We start from the raw sequence: 21,740 nt of genomic DNA on the forward strand, positions 1-21,740 counted from the left end.
GAACTTTAAGGAGTATAAGAAAAAAAAAAGGAAAAAATTCATGGTGTTTAATTGCAATGAAGAGGTAAATGAAGAGGTATATTGTGCAAATATTCTCAGATTTCTTTCTTACCACATATTTCAAAAGAAAGCCGGGAGTAAGTTTCTCCATTCTTAAAAGGGTGGTACGTCAGCTACAGCCACAGCCACATCCAAGAAAAGTAAATGCAATCCGAATATATTGAGAATCGTAATCCATAGACACTAATTTGGAGAAAAAGTGCTGTACTTTTTGTATCTAATAAGTTTTTACCATATTCAAAATTCTTAAAAATTAATTAATACATAAAATATAAAATTGAATTTTATGTTTAATAGGACTATACGTTCAATCCACTCTGAATAAGCCAAGAACATATTTAACACAATTAAAATTTTAGAGATATCTTAGCAATCATCTGAATCTTAATTTTGTCCCCATCATCTGAATCTTAGCAATCATACACAAATTCTTGGGTTAATGTATCAATAACCATTTTTTTAATATGAAGAACACCTCAGGAATCTGTTCAATCCCTCAAAATCAATAAAGCCACAGCCAATTCTGGATATCCATTCCTTCTACCAAATGATTCATAATAACAGTAGCTCATTTAAAATATTGTTGGTATGCTATTAAATTCATAATAACAGCAGCAGCCACAGCTCTGGAACACTTCAAAATGCTATCCAACAAAATTCTATCATATGCAAAGCTAATCTCAACAAAAAAAAAAAAAAAAAAAAAAAAAAAAAACAAAATAAATTCCATATTATTAAAAAAAAAAAACAAAAACAAAAATTCGACCTGTTTTCAAGTAGATCAAAGTGGGCTGGCTATACAGAAACTTTTGCCATAGAAAAATCCTACAAAACTTCTTATTACCTGTAATCTAAAACCTCAGCAACCAAAATTTTATGCCATTTATTTCTGATAATCAACCTCTGATAATGCAGAGAAATGGAAGGAGGAAGGAAAAGGCTAAAAGAATTGCACCTTGCCTGATATGATAATGGGAGGGTTCAGTTCCAGCAGAGTTGCTTTCCCCTCTGATACTAACTGTGGTAATGAGTTTGCCTCTTTTGCTGCAATCCCTTCTCTAGTCCATAATGTTACATGCGGCCACTCATTTTTCGAAATCACTCTTTCATCCTCAATGCTGCCAACCCGAGCTTCGAAGGCAGCCATTTTATCTGAAAAAAGTAGGGCTGTCAGCTCAACTGGAACTTCTTTGTTTTCGAAGATGCCGTAGTCAGCTACAGCTTTAATGCCATGGCTTCTTTTGTGTGCGAGTGTGACATGAGCGCTTTTAAGTGTGTAATCCTTGTAGCCTTCTTTAATGAATGCTTCAACCTGAGGATTTTTGTTGCCCAACTGCACAATAATGTTGGAAAACGTAAGGATACACATTGTGGGACTTGGCTTGTGCATATTGATGAAATTACAGATAAATAATGGATAAAGGATAACATGGAAAAATATCGGAGCAGATCACAAATAAAACCAAAAGGGAAGCTAATAATGATTATTTGAAGATTTAACCAGAAAATTTTCAAATCCGAACAACTTAGCTCGTGGATGTATACTTTTCTATGAGGACTACTATTTTTCCTCCCAAGTTATCTTATCCACTATGTTTCAGTCATAGACTATGGAACTTGCAAGATGTTTCGAATATTGTTTAACGGTCTGTTAGAAGTCGGGAGAAGGATTTAGAAGCTAATTTGGCAAACTACACAGAAAAGGAAGTATTATAACCTATCCGCTTAAGTTTTGTTGGGTCTTGAACCAATTTCACTTAAAACCACGTTGAAAAAATATCCATGGGCTACCGGCTGTGGGAGCCAAAGTGGTTTGTATACATGTTCACTTACCGTGTCGAGAGCATTTTGGATCTCCTGAACAGGAAGACTAACAGCAGCATACACTATGGTCGCAGACTTCCTCTCTGTAATAGGGCTTTTATAGTCACCCTTTGAAATCTTCTTTAATTGCTCCAACACATTTTGAACAGAAAACTCAAATGGAACCTGGATAATTAACATTGATTATTTTATTAATATAGTTTGATACAAACTAAATGGAAGCATGGATAGATAAAGAGAAGTAAAATGCACCTGAATAGCATTGAGATACTCAGCGTTACCAAACAAAGTTTCTCGCAATTGCTTCTCCCATTCCGCCCATTCTTTCGCGTAAGAACCTTTAGTAGAGTCCGTCCTGCAAAAAAGTTCCAGATTTACATAAGAGGTAGCTGACAAGAAAGCACATTGCAGATCATCTAGTGACATTCCTATGCTAGAAACTTCAAGTCAACAAAGTTCAACAACTAAAAATACTTGAACAAGCCACCAACCATCCATGTCTACTAGTATGGAGCTTATACAGACTTAATCCTTCCTCTAAGATAGTCTTCAAATTGTCAGGTAAAGGACTCCTGCAGTCCAAGAACAGCAAAATATTAGATGTACAAACTCAGAAAACACTCTCAATATTTTGCAGATGGAAAAAAAAAAAACCAGTTAATTTTTCAAATAATAAATTTCGCTCTCGTATGACATTTCTAGGAAACGGGTTGGTTTTTTATGGTATGGATTTGGATCCCCTTCTGAATTTTAATTTGATTAAAAATAATATTTGGAAACAAGAATTGTAGCGCATGGGGAGGGGGAAATAATGAAAAATAAGACCAGTGCTGAGGATCAGGTATTATACCTATCAGATTTCAGCAATGGAATCTTAACCAGAGACCCAAAACGATCGATAAGCTCACCTTCGAACTCTCTACGACTCTGAAAGCATTAGAGAAAAAATGATCAAGATACTAAAAGCGAAACCGAGGATGAAATGGAGCAATGAGAACTGCTCACACCTTGCCCTCATAAAAGTGATAAAACATTAGTAGGACATAGCCTGCATTAGGGGACGCCTTGTCGAGATTTCCCTTCAGAATCACAGATCATTAGTAGAATCATTAGAAAGAGAGTAACCCAATCAATGATGATAAATGAGATACTTTTACTGTTTGAAGTATCAACATAGAGTGCATACTGGATGGTTAACTCTTTGCAGCACACGGAACATGAACACAGCCAATGCGTCAAGGGAGAAAGGGTTAGAATCAGTTCCTGCACATTCAGCGACAGTAAATGAGAATTCTTCTGTGAAATGTGGAGGGCGAGTAACCAAAATAACAGTTTCCAGTAATGGCATAAATGATGTCAATAGGCACAATCCCCTTTATCAACACAACATTTGCAACAGAATCAACATAAACTCCTCATTGCCATGAAAAATCACTATTGGAAGAGACAATGAGTTGGAAGCTAGAGACAATTATATTCACATCAGTCATGCTCTCCATAATTTCCTTCTATTACCTTTAGCATAATTGGGTATAGCAGCCTCAGATTTAAGAGAAGCCAACCTTTAAGGTATCACTAGTTTTCTTTATTTCTTTCCTTTATTATCATTAGTTTCTCTCTCCAAGGTCTACTTCCCCATGTTTTATACTCCACAACAAAGCATTTTCGAACAGCCTTTCTGATCTTGTTCCGTCATACCACAGATGCTGGAAACATATTAAACCAGAACCAGCAACACCAAATCATTAATGATTCATCCAAATCATTTCTCAGTTCTCCTCACAAGTTCAAATTCAATTGTCTGAATTGCATGCAGGATTAAAAGCAACTTTTTTCAAAAGGCATCCCCATATTTTTTTTTTAGGAGGAAACTTTTGATTTCATTGGTGAGTGAAAAAAGGCATCACAATATTAGTATAGTCCATGAACTTTCTGTTGATAAAGCAAGTTTCGTGCAATTAAAGAAATAACTTCTCTAGACATATCATGAGACAAGGAACTGAACGTTATAAGCATCCAATGATTATAACCTTCAGAATCAGGTATAACTGGAACTGCAGAGGCTCCTGTGCTATGGCACATATCTTCAATCTGCACAAAAGCAGTTTCTTATAAGGAGTTGAATAAAAACGTACACAGTTCAAAAACAGAACATCCTCAAAAACTAACACGGCCTTTTGGCCTCTCCCATCACAAAATAGATGGGTCTCTTTTTGTAAATAGGCTTAATAGAAAATAGTCATCTATTTTATAAGAAATACAAAATATAGCAGAAAGTAAGACATTCATTCAATCATGATTTTTCGGGATTGACATCCTGTGTTTAAACAATCAATACTTTAAGAAACAAGAGAATCAAATATATTTAAAATGTCAAAATGAAAAAAAAAGTTCTAACGAAGTTGAAACATATGCTAATATCAATAAATTGGATAGCTTTTTTTCAACTCCTTTAACCAAAAGTGATAGTTATAATAAAAGTGGCCTATCTATGAAATTTCTGAACTAGATTCAATTTTCCTATTCCAAGGTGCAGATTGATTGGAAGGACTAAGGTCCGTCAGGTTGAAGATATGACAAAAATGGCCTTATCAAGTTCATCCAGAAGCTGGAAATACGAAATGGGTATAGCATCAATAGTCATATTGTATAAATATTTGAGCTAGCATCAAATTGACTATAAATAATTTTGAAATGCAATATGCTGATACAGTGGTCCATGGACATACACCAAAGAGGCTCTATGAATAAATTGGACCCGTCCAAGATATAATATCAAATACCAAATTTGATTTCACCTTTAATTTCTATCTTTGGAATGAAACAATGCTTACATAAAACCGAAAAGAAAATTCAAGGGACAGAAGGATTAAGACGACAAGAACAGAACCAAAGAATATCCTCCGACGTCAAAATCAAATGCTATCACCACAAGTTCCAATGATACATCTAAAAGGAATATTAGTGAGATAGTCAAACTGTAGGCCACAAAGAAGGAACTTAAGTATTACAAGCCACAACTAAAAGACTCTAAGGACTCTTTTTACTTTCTGGAATTTTCTTTTAATAATCTGTAGTCCCATTACAAATAAGAAGTTGATATTAGAGATAGAGACAATATGCTAAAATACTGTGCAGTATACCGAAGATGGGAATTTAATTTGTAACCAAATTATTTGATGAAGAAGCTAGCAACATTCACTTTATTTTATATTCCTCCCACTTTGTTCACTGGATCGATGTTTACTATTTAGAGTAAAGAACGAGAACATACTTGTCTCCACACTTCTTCATTTGGTGCGTTTTTGTCTGCAAGCATTATGGAGTATGGTTTTCTCCTACGCTCATCAGCAACCTTCTGCCAATATCTTCCTGTATATATTTAATATATAAGAAACAAGTTGATTGCTCAAAATTATATGCCTAACACTCTTAACCAAGAATTTTGGGAATTAAAACAATGCAATCTCAAGACACAGTTGCATTCTTCCGGATCCAAAAGCCTATATTTCTCACTAGCTTCGAAAAGGAAAAGAAAGCTTAGAATGGCCAAAGCAATTAGGAAGTTAGAATGAACTACAAATTAGCCTCTTGAGGAGGCCAAAAGACCTAACCCTGGAACCTGTGGCCTATACATTTCTCTCCTGATAAGAAAAAACCTCAAACCTCCAAAGTCTAAACAAGCTATCTTATCAGAATTTATTTTTTTTACTGTTTCCAGGTAACAAAAAATCAAGATGTAAAAATATATCAAACTCATGAAAGATAAAATAGAAAACCTACTGAAAAAATCTATCCATCTCTTCTAACTCTTCATTTACGCCCAGATAACCATTTTTGTTTTTGAAAATATTGCTTGTTGCCACACAACTTTTGGTCAGTTTTGCACCTTTAAAAACACATTTGAATTCTAAACAAAACTTCAAAAACAGAATCGAGTTTTTAAAAACTACTTTGTTTCGTTTTATAAAAATTGTCTTGGAACCCTAACCAAGAGGCAAACAAAGAGGCAACATCTGAAATCTCTAGCTTAAAATCATTGAAGAGTCAAGAAATTCATCTATTACCTTTAATCAGGTCACCCGTTAGAGTATTGACTGGTCGGTCATCTCCAAGTGCTCCCGGGGCATTAAGTATCTCTCTGCAAAGAGAAGACTTTGCACAGCCTGGGATTCCTATAAATTGAAGTTCAAAGCAACGTATAAAAGTGAATTATAAAAAATCTATTAACCAGAGAATTTGGTTAAACCACAAAAAATGCTGCATAATACATTAGAGAAGATCTATGTATTTCATGAACTGTACCAAGCTAAAATTAATTGAAAGCGACAAAAATATAATGCATTTGAGGGCCACTCAAGATAAAAAATTACAGCATCTTGTATGAGTCAAAATGCAAGAGCAATAGCTGCTAAAGAATTTCCACATTGAAACAATAAATACATTTGTAAACCTCAATGTGATAGTGTCAACTGAAAATATGTAGCTTTATAATTGAAGGATGTGGGAAACTGACAACCAACAATAAACGTGTTCTTTTAGCTCAAACTGCATTCAACCTATACTTTAACGTCTTGACTTGAATAAATTAAATATAGATGGTAGAATGGTTCTCTTAGTTCTTTTACCACAAATTAAAAGTACTAGAAAGCATACCCATACTATTGTTACATGCTTCAGAAAAGGACAAACACAAATTCAAATGCAAATGGGCATGGGCATGGGCATGGCTACAAGAACTACGTTCAGGTAGCCTTATCAAAAGAGAAATTAAAGAAATCCAAAATATGACAAAAATACATGGTCACATACATACATACACGCACATACACGCGCGCGCACATATATGCATATATACACATATATATAAAGGAAGTATGAAGTCCTCCACCAAGATAATCCATAATCCTAACCTAGATAATGGAATTTGGACATGAAAAAAACTTGACCACAAAAATCTTTAGAACATTTGGAAATAAATAAGGCCTGGCCAATTAGCAAATACAAGTACCTGGAAAAAACACAATTAAGCCCTCTGCTTTTGGCACAACATCCTTCCTAGAGAGCATAGGACTTGATGGTGCTGTGTCCTCTTTCTGAAGATCACCCTCTTCGTCCATTCCTTCGTCGACAACAGCCAAGAAGTCTTCTGCTCTAACCAAATTTCCAGCAGATCCGATAAGAGTCTGATTCTGAGGACTGCGCTTAGCATACTGTTCAAGAAAAGGTTCAGCTTCACTAAGATAGATAGACGATGACAGTTGTTTATTCCCGTACTTCCTCCTCAAGTATACAGCCCTATCATGTTAAAAGTATATCATCAACTTCATTAATTTTTCCTGCAAAGTACCTACAATTCTAGTGAAAACAGCCAAACAATCAATAATTATATACTTACCATTCGTCAAGCATCTTGCTGAGCTCCCTCTGTTTTCCAAATGATGTACCCCACAACTTCATTTGCCTACAGTTTTAAAATAAAGATAGATATGCTTCACTTTAGTAGCAGGATGAATACAAATAATATAGATTTTCTAAAACAAAAATATAAGCAAAAATCTCATTGATGAATAGAATACAGAAGAGAAAAACAACACACCCTCATTGTAATACTAATGTAATAATGAATGTTTAGACAAAATACAGTAATTCACTCCGAGAAATTCTAAGCCCCTTTCAACATTTTTATAGTCTTACTATTAATTTCAATTTAACTTTCTCAAATATAAGCACAAAAAATTGAAGGAAGAATTGGGAAAAGTTCTACAAGAGGATTGTCACTGATTAGTGCATGAACGAAAATTTTATTTGCCTCATCCCCAGGAATGAGAGTGCAAGGAGAACCAAGGATTTTAGACTTACTAACCTTACCATAATCCTTTATAAGATCACTGTAAGCTTATGGCCCCGAATGATTTAGGAAAGTTCTCCATAGTATTCTTGGAATATCAAGGAGACTCCGTAGTACAGAATTTTTTTTTTGGATGAAATCCTCATTTAGAAAATGAAAATTGAAGATTATAGGAACCTGAAGTTGGAGGGTCTTATATTTAAGATCGATTCCAAGAAAGCGATGGTTAATAGATTGGATTTTTTTTTGGGGATGTAATGTTGTGGAAGAAAAGGCTTTGGGTAGAAATGAAGATCTTGGATGTGGAATTGCCTTCAAACCACGAACCTTCTCCATTTTGAACAATAGTAAACCTAAAGGGCGGATCTATACCACAGAAGGGTGAGAAACAAGGAAACCTCCTGTTCCCCCTTCTCTTCCTAGTAGTAGTCAATATCCATAGCAAGATGGTGTCAATTGAAATGGATAAGGGTTGACAAGGACCCTCAGGTAGAACGAGAGAGAATTCGTCCATCCTATCTCTAATTTGCTGATGACATGATATTTAATTTCATGTTAGCAACTTTTGAGATCATTTCAGGGCTTAAAATAAACAGGGATAAGAGTTCTCTGGTAAAAATGTATGGCTTCTAAAATTGAGAGGTAGGCTTTCTTGGCGAGTTTTTAACAATCAGGATTTTCCTAGGTGAAATAGTCCTCACCGTTCTACTCCGTCTTTAGTAATTTTGTACCTCCTTTTCCTTTTCAGTTAATACAATTAGCTTGTATCCCAAAAATAAAAACTAAAAACAATTGGTAACATTCAGCATAGTCTTGTTAAATACAGTCTTGAAAAATATCGTTCCATGATTCCTTTGTAACATTCAGCATTTATCAAAATAATTCTCTAGTTGGACTACTTGATTATTGAGGATTTCTATTAAGAAGCATCTTTTTGGTATAAACTCAAGGATCTCCAAGGTTCTTCAAGATTGCAAGTCCGTAAGATTATTTCTTATCTATTACTTCATGATTGCGTTTGTGTGGTTGAAGGTGGAGGTTTTCCTTTTACTCCCAAAAAAGAATCTTTTACTTTGTGCAAAATAATTTTCATTTAGAACTTTTTAAAAGGAGCCACCTCAAGATAGAAGTTCAAAGAGGAGAATGAGCAAGATGCACTTGCACAAGAGACTCATACTTAAAAATGACAAATAAAACAACTCCAGCAGTTGTAATCTCGTAAAAAAAAAAAAAATAATAATTAACCGAGTGCAGGAGTGAAGGGAAGTAACCCCATTGCACTTGCACCATGAATAATTATTAGTCTACAATTTCCGTCTCAACTATAGATTCATTTTCTAAATTTGCGAGTAAAAAATATGGCATGCCCATCTTCATTTAATCAATTGATCATACCTCAAGTAATAGGCCTTGTATGCAGCTGGACCTTCTTTGAAGAGAATTGACAAACCATTTCGAATCAAAAAAGTCCGCAACTACGAGAAAATATTAAGAGTTCAGACTAATTAATAAAATAATTTGTTAATAGCAATTACAACAGACAGTTCACCTGAACAATTCTTTTTTTAATCCGGTAACCACATTCACACAATTCTTAACCTAAACCCTACAACATGCGATACTCAGAAACTTGTTAATTTAATACCTCAGATTTCAGACCTCAGGATTCTAGATTAAATCATAAAGCTCTGTGAAGACTATACTCAACTAAAATTAGCATTAATACATCAGTAAAAGAAAAGAAAAACCGTCGAGCATTAATCGACTAGGGTTTAAAAATTAAAACTGAAAGGCTCGTGATGTTTACACCATGACCCAAATAAAAGAGGATTGCACCAATGGCTAATATCTACTGAACCGAATATTATTTTCCAAAATTAGAAAAAAAAAGGAATCATGTTGTGAACAATAAAACTGGCCCAATGAACCTGGAAGGTACAAAAGAATAAGAACCGACAAGTAAGTCCTGCCCTAGTATGAGGTAAATTATTTCCTTCTTATACTTTTACAATAACTTAAATAGACAAGTTGAAGAAAAATTACCTTATATGTAAGAAATTTCAGTTTTATCATCAGATTTGCATCTTCATCAGCAAATCCATCTCTTCCCAAGGTCCCATTGCCTTCAGTCTCCATCAAATTGTTTTTACTTTTCACTATCTCAGCAGCCTTCTCCTTGTTTTCTTTGAATAAATTAATGTCAACAAAAAAACCTGGGAACACGTGAAACTGTGAGCAAAAGTCTTTTATACAGTTTAGAAGAGAGTTGAATAGTTTGATACAGCATATTCTACTTAGTTCTTCTTATTATTATTCTTCGTTTTCCTTTTCTTCTTAAATGAACAATTTGTTACTAAAGAGGATGAAGATGTTACAATATTGAAGCTAGCTTGGAGGGTTTACAACGTGTAAATGAGGAAAGAGGAAATTAGGAAAGACTTATGACAGCTTTGTGATCTTGTACAATTCACGACATCAAAGGTTTAAAGACATGCTTGCTGTTCCTATGATGGGTGGGTGAAGTTTTGTAACATCACTTTTGACATGTGAAACCACCATGTCTTTAAACCTCGGGGGCATTCGTAAAGGCTATCTTGAATGTGCCTCAAGTTCTATCAGCAGGGCGGAAAAGCTTTGAGGCCTGTGTCAGGGTTCATATGCCACCATCTCCACTCATATGATATCAATAGAAATCCGGGAGGATTTGATTATCCTTCTATTCACTTCCTTTAATATTGTTTCTTAGATCAACACAACCTCCAGATTTAGTTTTCTCGACTATCAATTTCTTCCCTAAATAACCAAGACCCTAGTGTTCTAAGACAACCTTCACAAAACTCTCTTCCCCACCTCCATGGACTCTACTTTTAATCCTCACATAAATAGCATCAGAAATTAAGTTAAAAAACTCCTTAAACCCTTTTAAGCTTTAAACTTTTCGAACTTATATTCTTTCTCCTCCCACCGGGAATGGCTGTAATGTAGACACCTCTCAAATATTCAATGAGCACACACCATAGAGATTCATTAAATCTGATCACTCCAACTGGTCCAATCCAGACTGGGTGTCTTACTTGTGGACCAACATTCTTTTTCAGAGAATGGAGGTGTTAAGAACTCTAGTATACACATTCTCAAGCATCCGCTTGCCACTCAATTTAAATCTACGAGAAGTCCGACAATATCCTTACTAAACTCAATAAAATATTAATTATTTAGAAGTTGTTTCTTGTTCATCATCTTTACTCATCAGTTTCCTTTCATCTATTAGTGAGAAGTTGTTTCTTGTCAACAGAATTAATTAATTAGGAACAGCTAACTGGAAGTTGAAGAAAAACATATTAAGCTTGGGTTTTAATTTTCAATGTTGGCAATAGCAATCAATCAACTTATGGATTAGATATTTGGCTTGGTGAGTCTCCTTTAATGATTAGATTCCCTCGTATTTTCAGGGTGGTTTCAAATCATTCTTGTTTTGCTGATCATAGTTGGCAACTATTGGCTGGAAAAAAATTAAAAAGATGATGAGATTGGGGAGTTCAGCTCACTTTCAATCCAATTCGACCCTTAAATAAAACCAAAAGAATAAAAAGAAGTATGGAAGATTAATTCTATATGGTGTTGGTAAATTTAATCTTCTACCAATACTTCAACACTCTTTCCGTGGTTGGCTTAAAAATTTGCATGACACAAACAAATGGTTATCAATAATAATGGGTAAGAAAATGACATTACAATGATTTCAAGAAAGCACCTCCTGCTCTTATGTTATGTTAAATCAACTGTGTGATGGTTTAAGACAAATATAATCTTTCATGAACACTTTCAACAGTAACAATTGGGGAGCCTTTTGTGGCATGACAAATATCTATTTAGCAGATTTGTTTTGTAAAACCATTTTTGAATTTTGTGATCAGATAGGGGAAATCGTAAAAGCCACATTTGTTATGTTTTTAATTCAACTATCAAATGAATACACTTTCTTATTAAAAAATAAAAAACTAAGTGATAATTATACATAATTTATAACGTAAAACACAACTCCATTTTTTTATTGAATCCCTTGTTTTCAAATTTATGTTACCGAATTATTAACCAAGCACACCCTAAGCTATCAAAGTTGTGCTGAATAAATCTCTAAGCTTTTAATATAGGGTCGAGTAAGTCTCTATAATTTGAAAAGTTTAAAAGTGTATTAGATCTATAGACTCACTGTCATGTTTGAAATTTTTAAAAGTTCATGGATTTACAAGACAAAATTCACAAATCATAACCTTTCAATTTTGTTTCGACTCATCGTGAGTTATAAAATTTCAAATCTAATAGAGACCTATTACTATTAGACACAAAATTGAAAGTACAGAGATTTATTTGGACGTTTTTTAAAGTTCAAGATGTAAGGTATAACCCTAAAAGTTCAAGTTTAGTCATCTTTATATTGATTTATTTGACGTTTTTTAAAGTTCAAGATGTAAGGTATAACCCTAAAAGTTCAAGTTTAGTCATCTTTATATTTCTTTCCGTTACTTAATTTTCTTTTGTCCAACACTGGGAGTCTTTTTCTTCTTGTTCTTTCTAGAAAGTTTCAACCATGAAGGAAATTTTGTTTGAGTTCAATTTTTTTTCTGCTAAAACACGATATCAACTAATAAGAAACAAAACACACCAGAGTCCAACATCAGAATTATGAATCATAATCATCATGTACAAAAGTGTAAAGAGAATGCCTAAGATACTTTGAATTGAAGTAGTTGAAATAAAGATAAAGGAATTCACAGTATGAAAGGTTAGCTATTACCTCGATACAATGGCCACAACCCTGGCTTGTGCCTGAACCATGTTCAACACATTTGACACCATTAATAAAAACACGACAGTAGCTCAGCGATACCAATAGGAACAATTATTTTGAACACTGCAAATGAAAATAGAGTGAAAGTCTCAAGCAGTACCTCATTTCTTTTTGATATCGCCGAAAAGCAGAGTCGCTTTGAACATGAATGACCATTTTATAGAAAAGGTTGTCATTTGATATGGAACCAACTTTGTGAAAGTTATGATAGCATTTGAAGGCAGCTGGAAGACGCCTTTCTCTCATTAGACGAACCATTTCCTGGATAGATTTGGATTACTTCAAGATCAATTCGAGTAAAGTGAAATGCTCACAAAGAAGGTAACTACTATGACCAACAAAATCAATGATAAAAACAGAGGAATGGGGAATGATATTTCATTTCCACAAAAAAATTCTTCAATAAGGAATTTAAAAATAACCAACACGTGAAACATTGGTAGGGAAATTGGTTCTCAAATCTGGAAAAGATAAATCAATATTTGTTTTAAGAGAAAACGCAAAAACAGATAAAAATTCATTGTCCTGACATGAAGTAACGATTATCTAACCTGTAATTTGAAGGTGGAAAAATCAGCTGGCTTGGCTTGTAAGAATTTTGATACAACAGATCTGTCTGCATTTCTTGAGTGGGAATCACCATACCAGTCTGAATGATCAGGGCAAAAAGCACTACCCACGTTTTGAAGAAGTGCTTTTATTTGCTGCAGTTGTATTTTACAGAAGCAGAGATAAGAATAAAAATATGATTCTTAATAGATGAAAATCATTCCATTTCTGTTCCAAAAAAACGCGCAAAACCATCATATTTCATGCCAAGGAATTTCTATTACCTGTTTTTCATCTGATCTATTTGCAGCACAAATTTCCCTCAGGCTTGGTTCCAAATCAAGTCCACCTAAACAAAACAGGGTATACAAACAAAATTAAGGGTGCCAATGGAGAAGGATTAAAAGTAAATAACGGCACCAACACCATACCTCCTTCGTTATATGGCAGAGCAGGAAATTCTTCCAATACTTTCTCCATGTGTTTTGAACTCTCGTGGCTCACCATACGAGCCACAAGACCCTCAAGAATTTCACCCTGCACTTTTATATGATCTTTTGAGCCTGCACACCAATTCCAGTTGACAACCATTATAAACTTTTCAACTGATAACAAAGAGTGAGCAAACACTGCACGATCCATCAAAATGAGAAGATTATAATTAATATTAACAACACACAAAAATGTAAGAATTCCTTAGTTTAAGTTCATTGCTGCAAGTCATGGAAAAATAGAACAGACGTAAATCAAAGAGACCTATCCATTGAACAATCCATTCAATGGATAGCATACTAACTTTGACGAAGGTCTCAGAAGAAAACAAAGGTCTCAGAAGAAAACAAAGGTCTCAGAAGAGAACAAAGGTAAAAGGGTATATAGGAATACAAATTTGAAAAGGACAGCATGCAGCTGATAAATGTACTGGCTACCAATTAAAGTTTAAACTGACAAATAAAAATACCTGGTACAGATATTTCTGCAACTTCATCAAGAGCCTTACATACTGTTGTAGCAGTTCCTTCTTCACATAGGGCATCAAAGGAAGCAAAAAAAGATGTCACTGATTTCCTTCAGTGGTTACAAGAGAAAAGGGATCAGGCGCCAGAAGAGAGTTGTTTATGTAACAAACAGTAAGTAGACACTACACGTTAAAAAAAAAAAAAAAAAAAAAAAATTCACTCTTGACAGTGATATATGTTGTATATGTAAATCCTAAATATGAAAATATGCGGAATTCTTATGAAAAAAAAAAAGAAAGGGTATAGGTAGAAAAAAGAAAAAACTAATAGATTAGNGTACATGTTAAAAAAAAAAAAAAAAAGTAAAATTCACACTATATTCAAATTTGAACATCCGAGTTTAAAACAAAAATCACTTGAGCACTCAAGACATAATTAAAACCAAAGCTGCATGAAAGTAAACAAAAGTAGAGAAGTAGCTGCATGCAAGAAACACTTGGAACCCTGGATGATATACACATCTAATAAAGCACTTTTGTTGCTGCCAAATAAGACTAACAATCTTAAAAAATCTTCAATAACCAACCACTTATTTGGGAGAAAACAACAAAAAAATAAATGATAAACCACAGGTTGATGTAGCATTAATGTCGAGATCTGAGAAGCATTGGATGTTGGCAAGTTCAGCAACTGTGAAGATATCATAACTTTTTTTGGGAGATAATCCCTTAATTCAATTTTCCATGTCACGCAACACATTAGAAATTACTTTTATTAAAAAAAACAAATTGTCTTCAAACAAAAAAAAGGGATTGTGAATAAGACGTCAAAACCGACACTGAAAAAAAAAAAATTGTTCATACCAAGTAAATTAAATGAAATTATGGACCATCACCTGCTTGAGAATAACCAAACATGATTGGTAGGTAAGCGCCACTTTCTACAAAAAGCTATTATTTCTGAAGTTGAATAGAACTTCGGCTTTCCATTGCCCAGTTCTGTAACTGCTGTAACTACCACTGCGTGAAATGAAAGAGTGCATTGCTTAAAACCTAATGCAACATACTGACAGAGAAAAGCACAATATAAAAATAATAATATTTTCAATAGAAACATAAACGACCAATGTGGAAAAAGGTAAATATAAGTTTGATTGGACGGCAGGAAGAATGTCAAGATAATTATTATGTATAACAACTCAAAAATTAATTAGAACAGCTTCATGATTGAAAATCTATAAAAAGGACACTCAAGCAAGAATTTACTCCAGTTTCAATCAAATCAACAGTCTTAGAAAAGATAATTAAAAAACAAAATTTAAGGGAAAAAAAATCTTGAGAAAGAATTCCATCCAGTATCAAAGAGGACAGATTGATCATACAAATCTTTCCTGCGCTCCCTCTTAATTAAATCAAAAAACGATTAGTTCAAGTTGAAAGTTCTAAATTTAAGTCGAAAGACTAATAAATTGAAAGTTCTAAATTGCTATTACCATAATCCTCTTGTGGTCGCTGGCCATGATCTCCCAGAACGGCAGTTACTAACTCCATTGATATGCACATACGGTTACTCTAAAAGAAGAAAGGTAGCAAGATGGTTAGAGTGCTGCAAGGAAATGTACGATGACAGAAAATATATAAACATGTTAAGGATTCTCATAGCATTTTATTTTTCATGAAAAGTCGTCCTTTGTGGAAAAAATGGTAGAAACAAAAGGACCTACAAAAAGAACCAAACATAGAACTTGTACAATATATACAAAACTGGGGCTCCAATTAACAAGAAAAAAGGCATAAAGAAGGTGCAAGGATCAAGGTTAAAAACTAATACCTCAAGGAAATCATTGAATTCTGCTTGTTTTTTTGGTGCTACAGATCCCCAAGCCTCTTGAAACATCCTTCCCAGAACAAAGACACCAACAGCAGTGTATCTGAAATGGTATTTTTATTCAGAAAAGCTTAAAAATGTGGCGAAATAGAAATGGCAACCGTGATAAGTTCCAAAGTTATGAAGTCCAAACTTATGGCATCCTCCTCATCTAATACTAAAAGCTACAAAAGAAATAATAATAATGGCAAATGATATTGTAGGAAGTGTGTGCAGAGCAGTTAACGAGCCTTATTCAAGAAAGAATACCAAAAAAACTGAGTACCACTTCAAATTTGATTCCATACTGGCTTTATCAAAATGGATTTTAGCAAATCAGGCATATCATACACCCTTCAAAAAATTTTTTTAAAGAAAAGACAATTATCGGCATACATATTCCCGAAGCTGTTTTTTGCATATGCTCCACCCTGATGACCAGCGTACATAAACAAAGACCCAGAGTGTTTTAGTGAAACCTGCAGAAATTTCCAAGTTAAATAACTTAATAACAACTTATAGAATTCAGAACACATTCAATATACTATAACCATGAGAAACTGTAACCAAGCAGTATAAGCAATGAAAATTTTCACGGTAAGATATGAATTTATCATGAAGTAGGAAACGGGATCGTTCCAAAGCTATAAGAAAACCATATTAACCCTCACAATAATGGAACCACTTTTTTTTAGAACTCAAGAACACAGTGGTAAAACCTATAGAACAAATCCTGTTTAGTAAGGTCACAGTATGGACCCATTTTTGCAGTATTAAAGCATAAAAAATCACAAAATGCATTGTCACCAACACAACACCCAATATTGAATCAACGTCCAAAACAGTTAATATACTTTTACTTTGAAGCTAAAACACTATCATTAAAGGTTTAAAAAACCAGAATAGGGAGTGAATGACATTAAATGATATGTAGTAACTCCATTATAAATGGAAGATTAAGCACCATAAACATTATGGTACTCTTGACAAAAAATGCAGGTAAATCTTTATACCTCCAATGTAGCCAAGCCTTTTGATACCATCTCTATCATCCTTGTTCTAATCTGACATAAAAACATACACACATTAAACATATTACCAAGAAACAAATTCTCTAATCATTGACAATGAAATAAATATCTATCTTATAAAGAATAAACAATAACATCTAATCACCTTATAAAAAATTACCCCAGAATAACCATATAAACCGTCCTTTTTTCCATAATGGAAAATTTCATTAAATATGATGACATGATGCATGTTTCACAAAGACAAAGGTCCAATAGAAGCCAAAAGAAAAGTAGAAGGTTCACAAGATAATTTCCCCATCCATTTATCCATAAAAAAAAAAAAAAAAAAAAGGAGAAATCATGCTCTCATTTTTCTGAAAAAAATACAAAAGGGCAAACGAGGGGTAAACTAGATAATCTATTAAAAGCAACCACGCAACTAACTATACAGAAAAGGGTTCCAACTCAATCTAATAAGACTTCACAGGTAATTACAAGATTCCTTGGAAACTGACACCCAAACAGAAGCATTAAAAGTAGCAGTGTGCCAAAGCTTCTCCCAAGATCTCTCCAAATCTCAAAACTCCGTCGTTTCTCTCAATCCAAAGGCCCCGAAGGCTGCGAAAATACCAACCTCCCACAAAATTGAACCCTTATTGGCATATGCAAAAGGACCCCCAAGTGAATGGGAGGTTTACTTGGTCTAATCTCAAGGAATGTAGTAGATTAGATAGGTATTTGAACCCAAACTAACACTGAAGGTTTTGGTAAAAAATTAACAAGTTCACCGCTATAAATCATAACCCAAATCCTCTTCCACACTCTTAGAGAGAGAACCGATGCAACCCCAATATTCAGAATGAAAGCCTCAGAACGCAGTCCAGGGTGTTCACTCTCCCAACCTATAATTCTATACACAAGCAGTTTATTGCAAAGGATTCCCAGAAATCCATATAAAATCAATTTTCACCTTGGATGGTGGAGCCAGTGGTAAGCAAAGTTTATTTGCTAATTAAAATCACCACTTTATTAATTTTTCTTATAAGCTTTGGTGCAAACTCTTTTTCAACCTGATGCAGTTTCGACTTATTGCATACACTTGGATCGTTAAGATGTTTTTAGGGGTGGTAGAAAGAGAAGGTTTTAGTAATTTTGCACGGGCAACAATACGTGTTTGATTAGAGGAACAAAAGTCTTCGATGACAGGAGTAAGGATGTTGAATATTGAACTAAATCTTACTAAAAAAGAAGAAGAAGAAGAATTGTTTGGAATGGAGTTCAGACTTTTATATACCTTCCTCATGAAAACGTTAGTTCTTTAAATTTTTGGTATTCCTCCGGCCTCCATACATACTGGAATGGAGTCCCTCTGGCCTTCTTTTCTTTTCTTTTTTATTATTAGATCTTATTGGGTTTTTTCTTCCTAAATGTAGTTAACAAGAAAATGCGGAAGTTAAAACAAAACTCGGTCGATGACCCAAAGAATGCACCTAGAAAAACACATAACCAAACAAGCCAATGACATGGTGAATGGGAAAACCATCTTCGAGGTAGAATAATGACAATCTAACAAACGAGCTAAATATACACAATTAAGTGTAATAAAGAAAAATCCAGAGTCCCAAGTGTAACTTGAAAAAGAAATACCTCCTGATCCGACTTCTCGTTCTCAAATTTAGGGTAGAATGTAGCTCTTATTTGTGCCTGTGTGTATGCCGAATTATCCACAGTAAACTTTTCGATCTGATTGCCCTTAAGTAATTGATTCAAGGCAATGGCGCTGCTATTTGCAGCAATTTCAGCATTACTCCCCTTGTTTTCAATAGATGTTCCAACGGCAGATGCCTTTTCACCTTCAACCACTGCAGCCCCAATGGTTGTTCCATAAGCTTTTGGTTTCCAAATTGCTCTATGACCAAGCCCAGGGGTGGCCAGGTTTGTAGGCTGGGCATTTCCAAACTGCACACTGGTAATAGGAATATGCGGTTGATTACTCTCAGTAACCCTCAAATTACTGAGTGCATTAGTTACAACTTGAGAAGCAGCCTCTGACTCTGTAGAAATTCCTTCAACCTTTGCCTTCTCTTTCCACTTCTGCTCTCTACGACCACCCCTTCGCTGCAAATCAAGATCAAACTTAACAAGGACAATCCAAACATAAAATTCTAATTACATGTTACCGATTCCTTGAGACAAAGAAATAATTTAAGTGTTTCAGATATGGCAAAAACAGAACAAAACAAAAGAAAAAACTAATGGACCCTTTGCATGCAGCATTGTAATGATACTCATCATCATAAATTCCACGAAACCCATCAAACGTTGCAAAAAGATAACAAATAACAAATTCTCAATATCAAACGAGATGATCATGATTACCAGAAGCATCAACAAAACCAACAGAGATACCCAGATACAAAAAACGAGAGGATCAATTCATCACATCCGAACAAAATTCAGAAATGGGTACCTGATTGTAAGGCATCATGAATCGAAAATCAGAAGAAACCGTAGAAGGGAAGGAAATTGAGTCTGTTATAGTAAGAGAAGGAGATAAAATACGGTGGGAAAAAGAGTAGGGAATGAAAGGGAAGAAGACCCTATAATTGAAGGCTGAAGAGTAAGACAAACGATGGCGAGGGAGAGTTATAGCACAGAAAATCCTGTGCGGCGCCGACATTCAGGTGACAAGCCTCTACAACTGATCAATATATGAATATGGTTATAGAGAGGGAAGGACGAGGAGGGACGCGAATTCGGAGAGAGGTAGCAACTGCGCTCAACCATGGTGTACACGATAAAACCCTAAACCATGGTGTACATGATAGAAGCCTAAACCATGAGAAAAGTTGAATATTATATTTAATATAAAGTTAATTCAATATATATTATGAAAATTAAGAATATTATAATTAAAAAAAAAAATTAATTAATTTCGTTATGGTTAGTTTATTTTTTTAAGATTTAGTTGGTTAGTTCATTCTCCCAAATTAGATTTTATGGATTTAGTTAGTTACCATTTTTTTAACAAACCTTTTAGTTTTATTAAAATCAAAACTTAATTTTGGTAAAAAAAAAAAATAAGAATCTCAAAATATTTATTATACATTATTTGAATTAAGACGGGTGAACACTCCAAATCAAAATATTATACATTCAAATATATTATTTGAATTAAGACTGTGAACATTCCAAATTTTACTTTTCCCTCCTCTACCCTATCAAATTTTATATGAAATTTTGTAAAAATATAAAATACTCTCAATTCATATGGTAACTGATAAAATATAAAATATAAAATATCTCTCAATTGATATGGTAATCTAATTTTAGAACAGTCATATACCCACCGTTTTAGATAAGAAAAGTATGTCAATAACATTATCTCACTCACATGAATAAAATATAAATTTTGTATCGAATAAAATATCAGATAAAATATATTTTAAAATAAAAAAATCTCTTAATTGGTAATCTAATTTTATAACGATACTAAAACTTTTGGATGAAATAAGAATGTAAATATCTCAATTGATATGATAATCTAATTTTAGAACGATACTAGAATGTAAATATCTCAATTGATATGGTAATCTAATTTTAGAACGATAACAAGAATGTAAATAACCTTTAGATGAAAACGAGAATGTAAATATAGCTTTAGATGAAAACGAACAACCTTTGAATGAAAACGAGAATGTAAATAAACTTTTGAATGAAAATAAATAACCTTTCGAAAATCTAAAGGTAGGATGAAAACAAGATAACCTCGAGATGAAAACAAGAATACAAGAATGTAAATAATATTTCGAATGAAAACAAAAATGTAAATAACATTTTGAAAATCTGGAGTAAGTTTGAAGGTAAAGAACAATGAAAACAAGAATGTAAATAACCTTTCGAAAATCTAAAGTAAGTTTTAGATGAAAACAAGAATGTAAATAACTTTTCGAATGAACACAAGAATGTAAATAACCTTTTGAAAATCTGGTAAATTTGAGTGTTTTAAGAATGTAAGTTTGAGTGTTTGAAGTGAAGATCTGGTAAGTTTGAGTGTTTGAAGTGAAGGTAAATGAAATCGAAAATCTAGTAAGTTTGAATATTTGAAGGTAAATCTTTCGAATGAAAACAAGAATGTAAATAACCTTTTCGAAAATATGGTAAGTTTGAGTATTAAATAAAAACAAGAATGCAAATAACCTTTCGAAAATCTCGTAAGTTTGAGTATTAAATGAAAACGAGAATGTAAATAACCTTTGTTGGTTAGCTTAAGAAAAAAAAAAAAAAAAAAAAAAAAAATTACTAAAAATATATTTGATATATTTATAGTAACTTAAAAATGGGCCTAATCATTTGATTGGGCCTGGGCTTTAATGTTCTAGCGGGCTGCGGGCCATAAGGCCCATGCTGCTCAATTTTCGAGCCCATGAATGCTAAAATGAAGATTCAAGTGCTCGAACAGCTCTGACCGCATGTGTTGCAGACAGCAATGGCGCTTTTGCAGACCACAATTTGCCTTCGCATTTTCACAATCCTCTTCTTCCTCTTCTTTCTCCTGTCTGGGAAATCTTGTTGTATCAGAACCCCGAATCGGATTGCGGACTCTAACAAGATTCCGTCAAGCCATCACTCCTTGAAAACGGCAGTCTTCGCTTTGGGATGTTTCTGGAGATCGGAAGCCGTCTTTGGTTGCTTGGATGGAGTCGTCCGGACCACCGTCGGCTACGCCGGTGGTACTAAACTGAATCCTGAGTATCGNACTGTCC

The 21,740-nt window shown here is 33.9% G+C and overlaps 1 protein-coding gene across 1 annotated transcript; it reads right to left on the reverse strand.

Annotated features, from left to right (window-relative positions):
* Positions 1-566: 566 nt before the first annotated feature.
* On the reverse strand, positions 567-19,746 carry LOC111469400 (tRNA ligase 1). Its single transcript, XM_023114640.1, has 27 exons — positions 19,445-19,746; positions 18,622-19,092; positions 16,975-17,025; positions 16,358-16,440; positions 15,926-16,025; positions 15,588-15,666; positions 14,991-15,114; positions 14,098-14,204; positions 13,568-13,699; positions 13,421-13,485; positions 13,139-13,291; positions 12,688-12,848; positions 12,534-12,565; positions 9,779-9,948; positions 9,131-9,210; positions 7,283-7,348; positions 6,896-7,182; positions 5,952-6,059; positions 5,159-5,256; positions 3,915-3,975; positions 3,071-3,147; positions 2,892-2,963; positions 2,735-2,811; positions 2,376-2,456; positions 2,137-2,239; positions 1,894-2,049; positions 567-1,393 (listed from the first exon to the last, which is right to left on the reverse strand). Exons 1-27 carry the CDS (start codon positions 19,652-19,654, stop codon positions 1,001-1,003), a joined length of 3,597 nt encoding a protein of 1,198 aa, XP_022970408.1. The 5' UTR covers positions 19,655-19,746; the 3' UTR covers positions 567-1,000.
* Positions 19,747-21,740: the final 1,994 nt, after the last annotated feature.

Source organism: Cucurbita maxima, unplaced genomic scaffold (genome assembly GCF_002738345.1).
Source record: "Cucurbita maxima cultivar Rimu unplaced genomic scaffold, Cmax_1.0 Cma_Scf00040, whole genome shotgun sequence".
Classification (NCBI taxonomy): Eukaryota; Viridiplantae; Streptophyta; class Magnoliopsida; order Cucurbitales; family Cucurbitaceae; genus Cucurbita; species Cucurbita maxima.

What these genes read in the sequence shown, in the direction of transcription:
- LOC111469400 (XM_023114640.1), bottom strand. Translation starts at nt 19,654, where the DNA reads ATGTCGGCGCCGCACAGGATTTTCTGTGCTATAACTCTCCCTCGCCAT. An exon ending in TGCAGAAATATCTGTACCAG is followed by an intron (nt 13,700 to 14,097) that starts GTATTTTTATTT and finishes ATTGGTGTGCAG; the next exon opens with GCTCAAAAGATCATATAAAA. An exon ending in CTTAATTGTGTTTTTTCCAG is followed by an intron (nt 6,060 to 6,895) that starts GTACTTGTATTT and finishes TTCAATTTATAG; the next exon opens with GAATCCCAGGCTGTGCAAAG.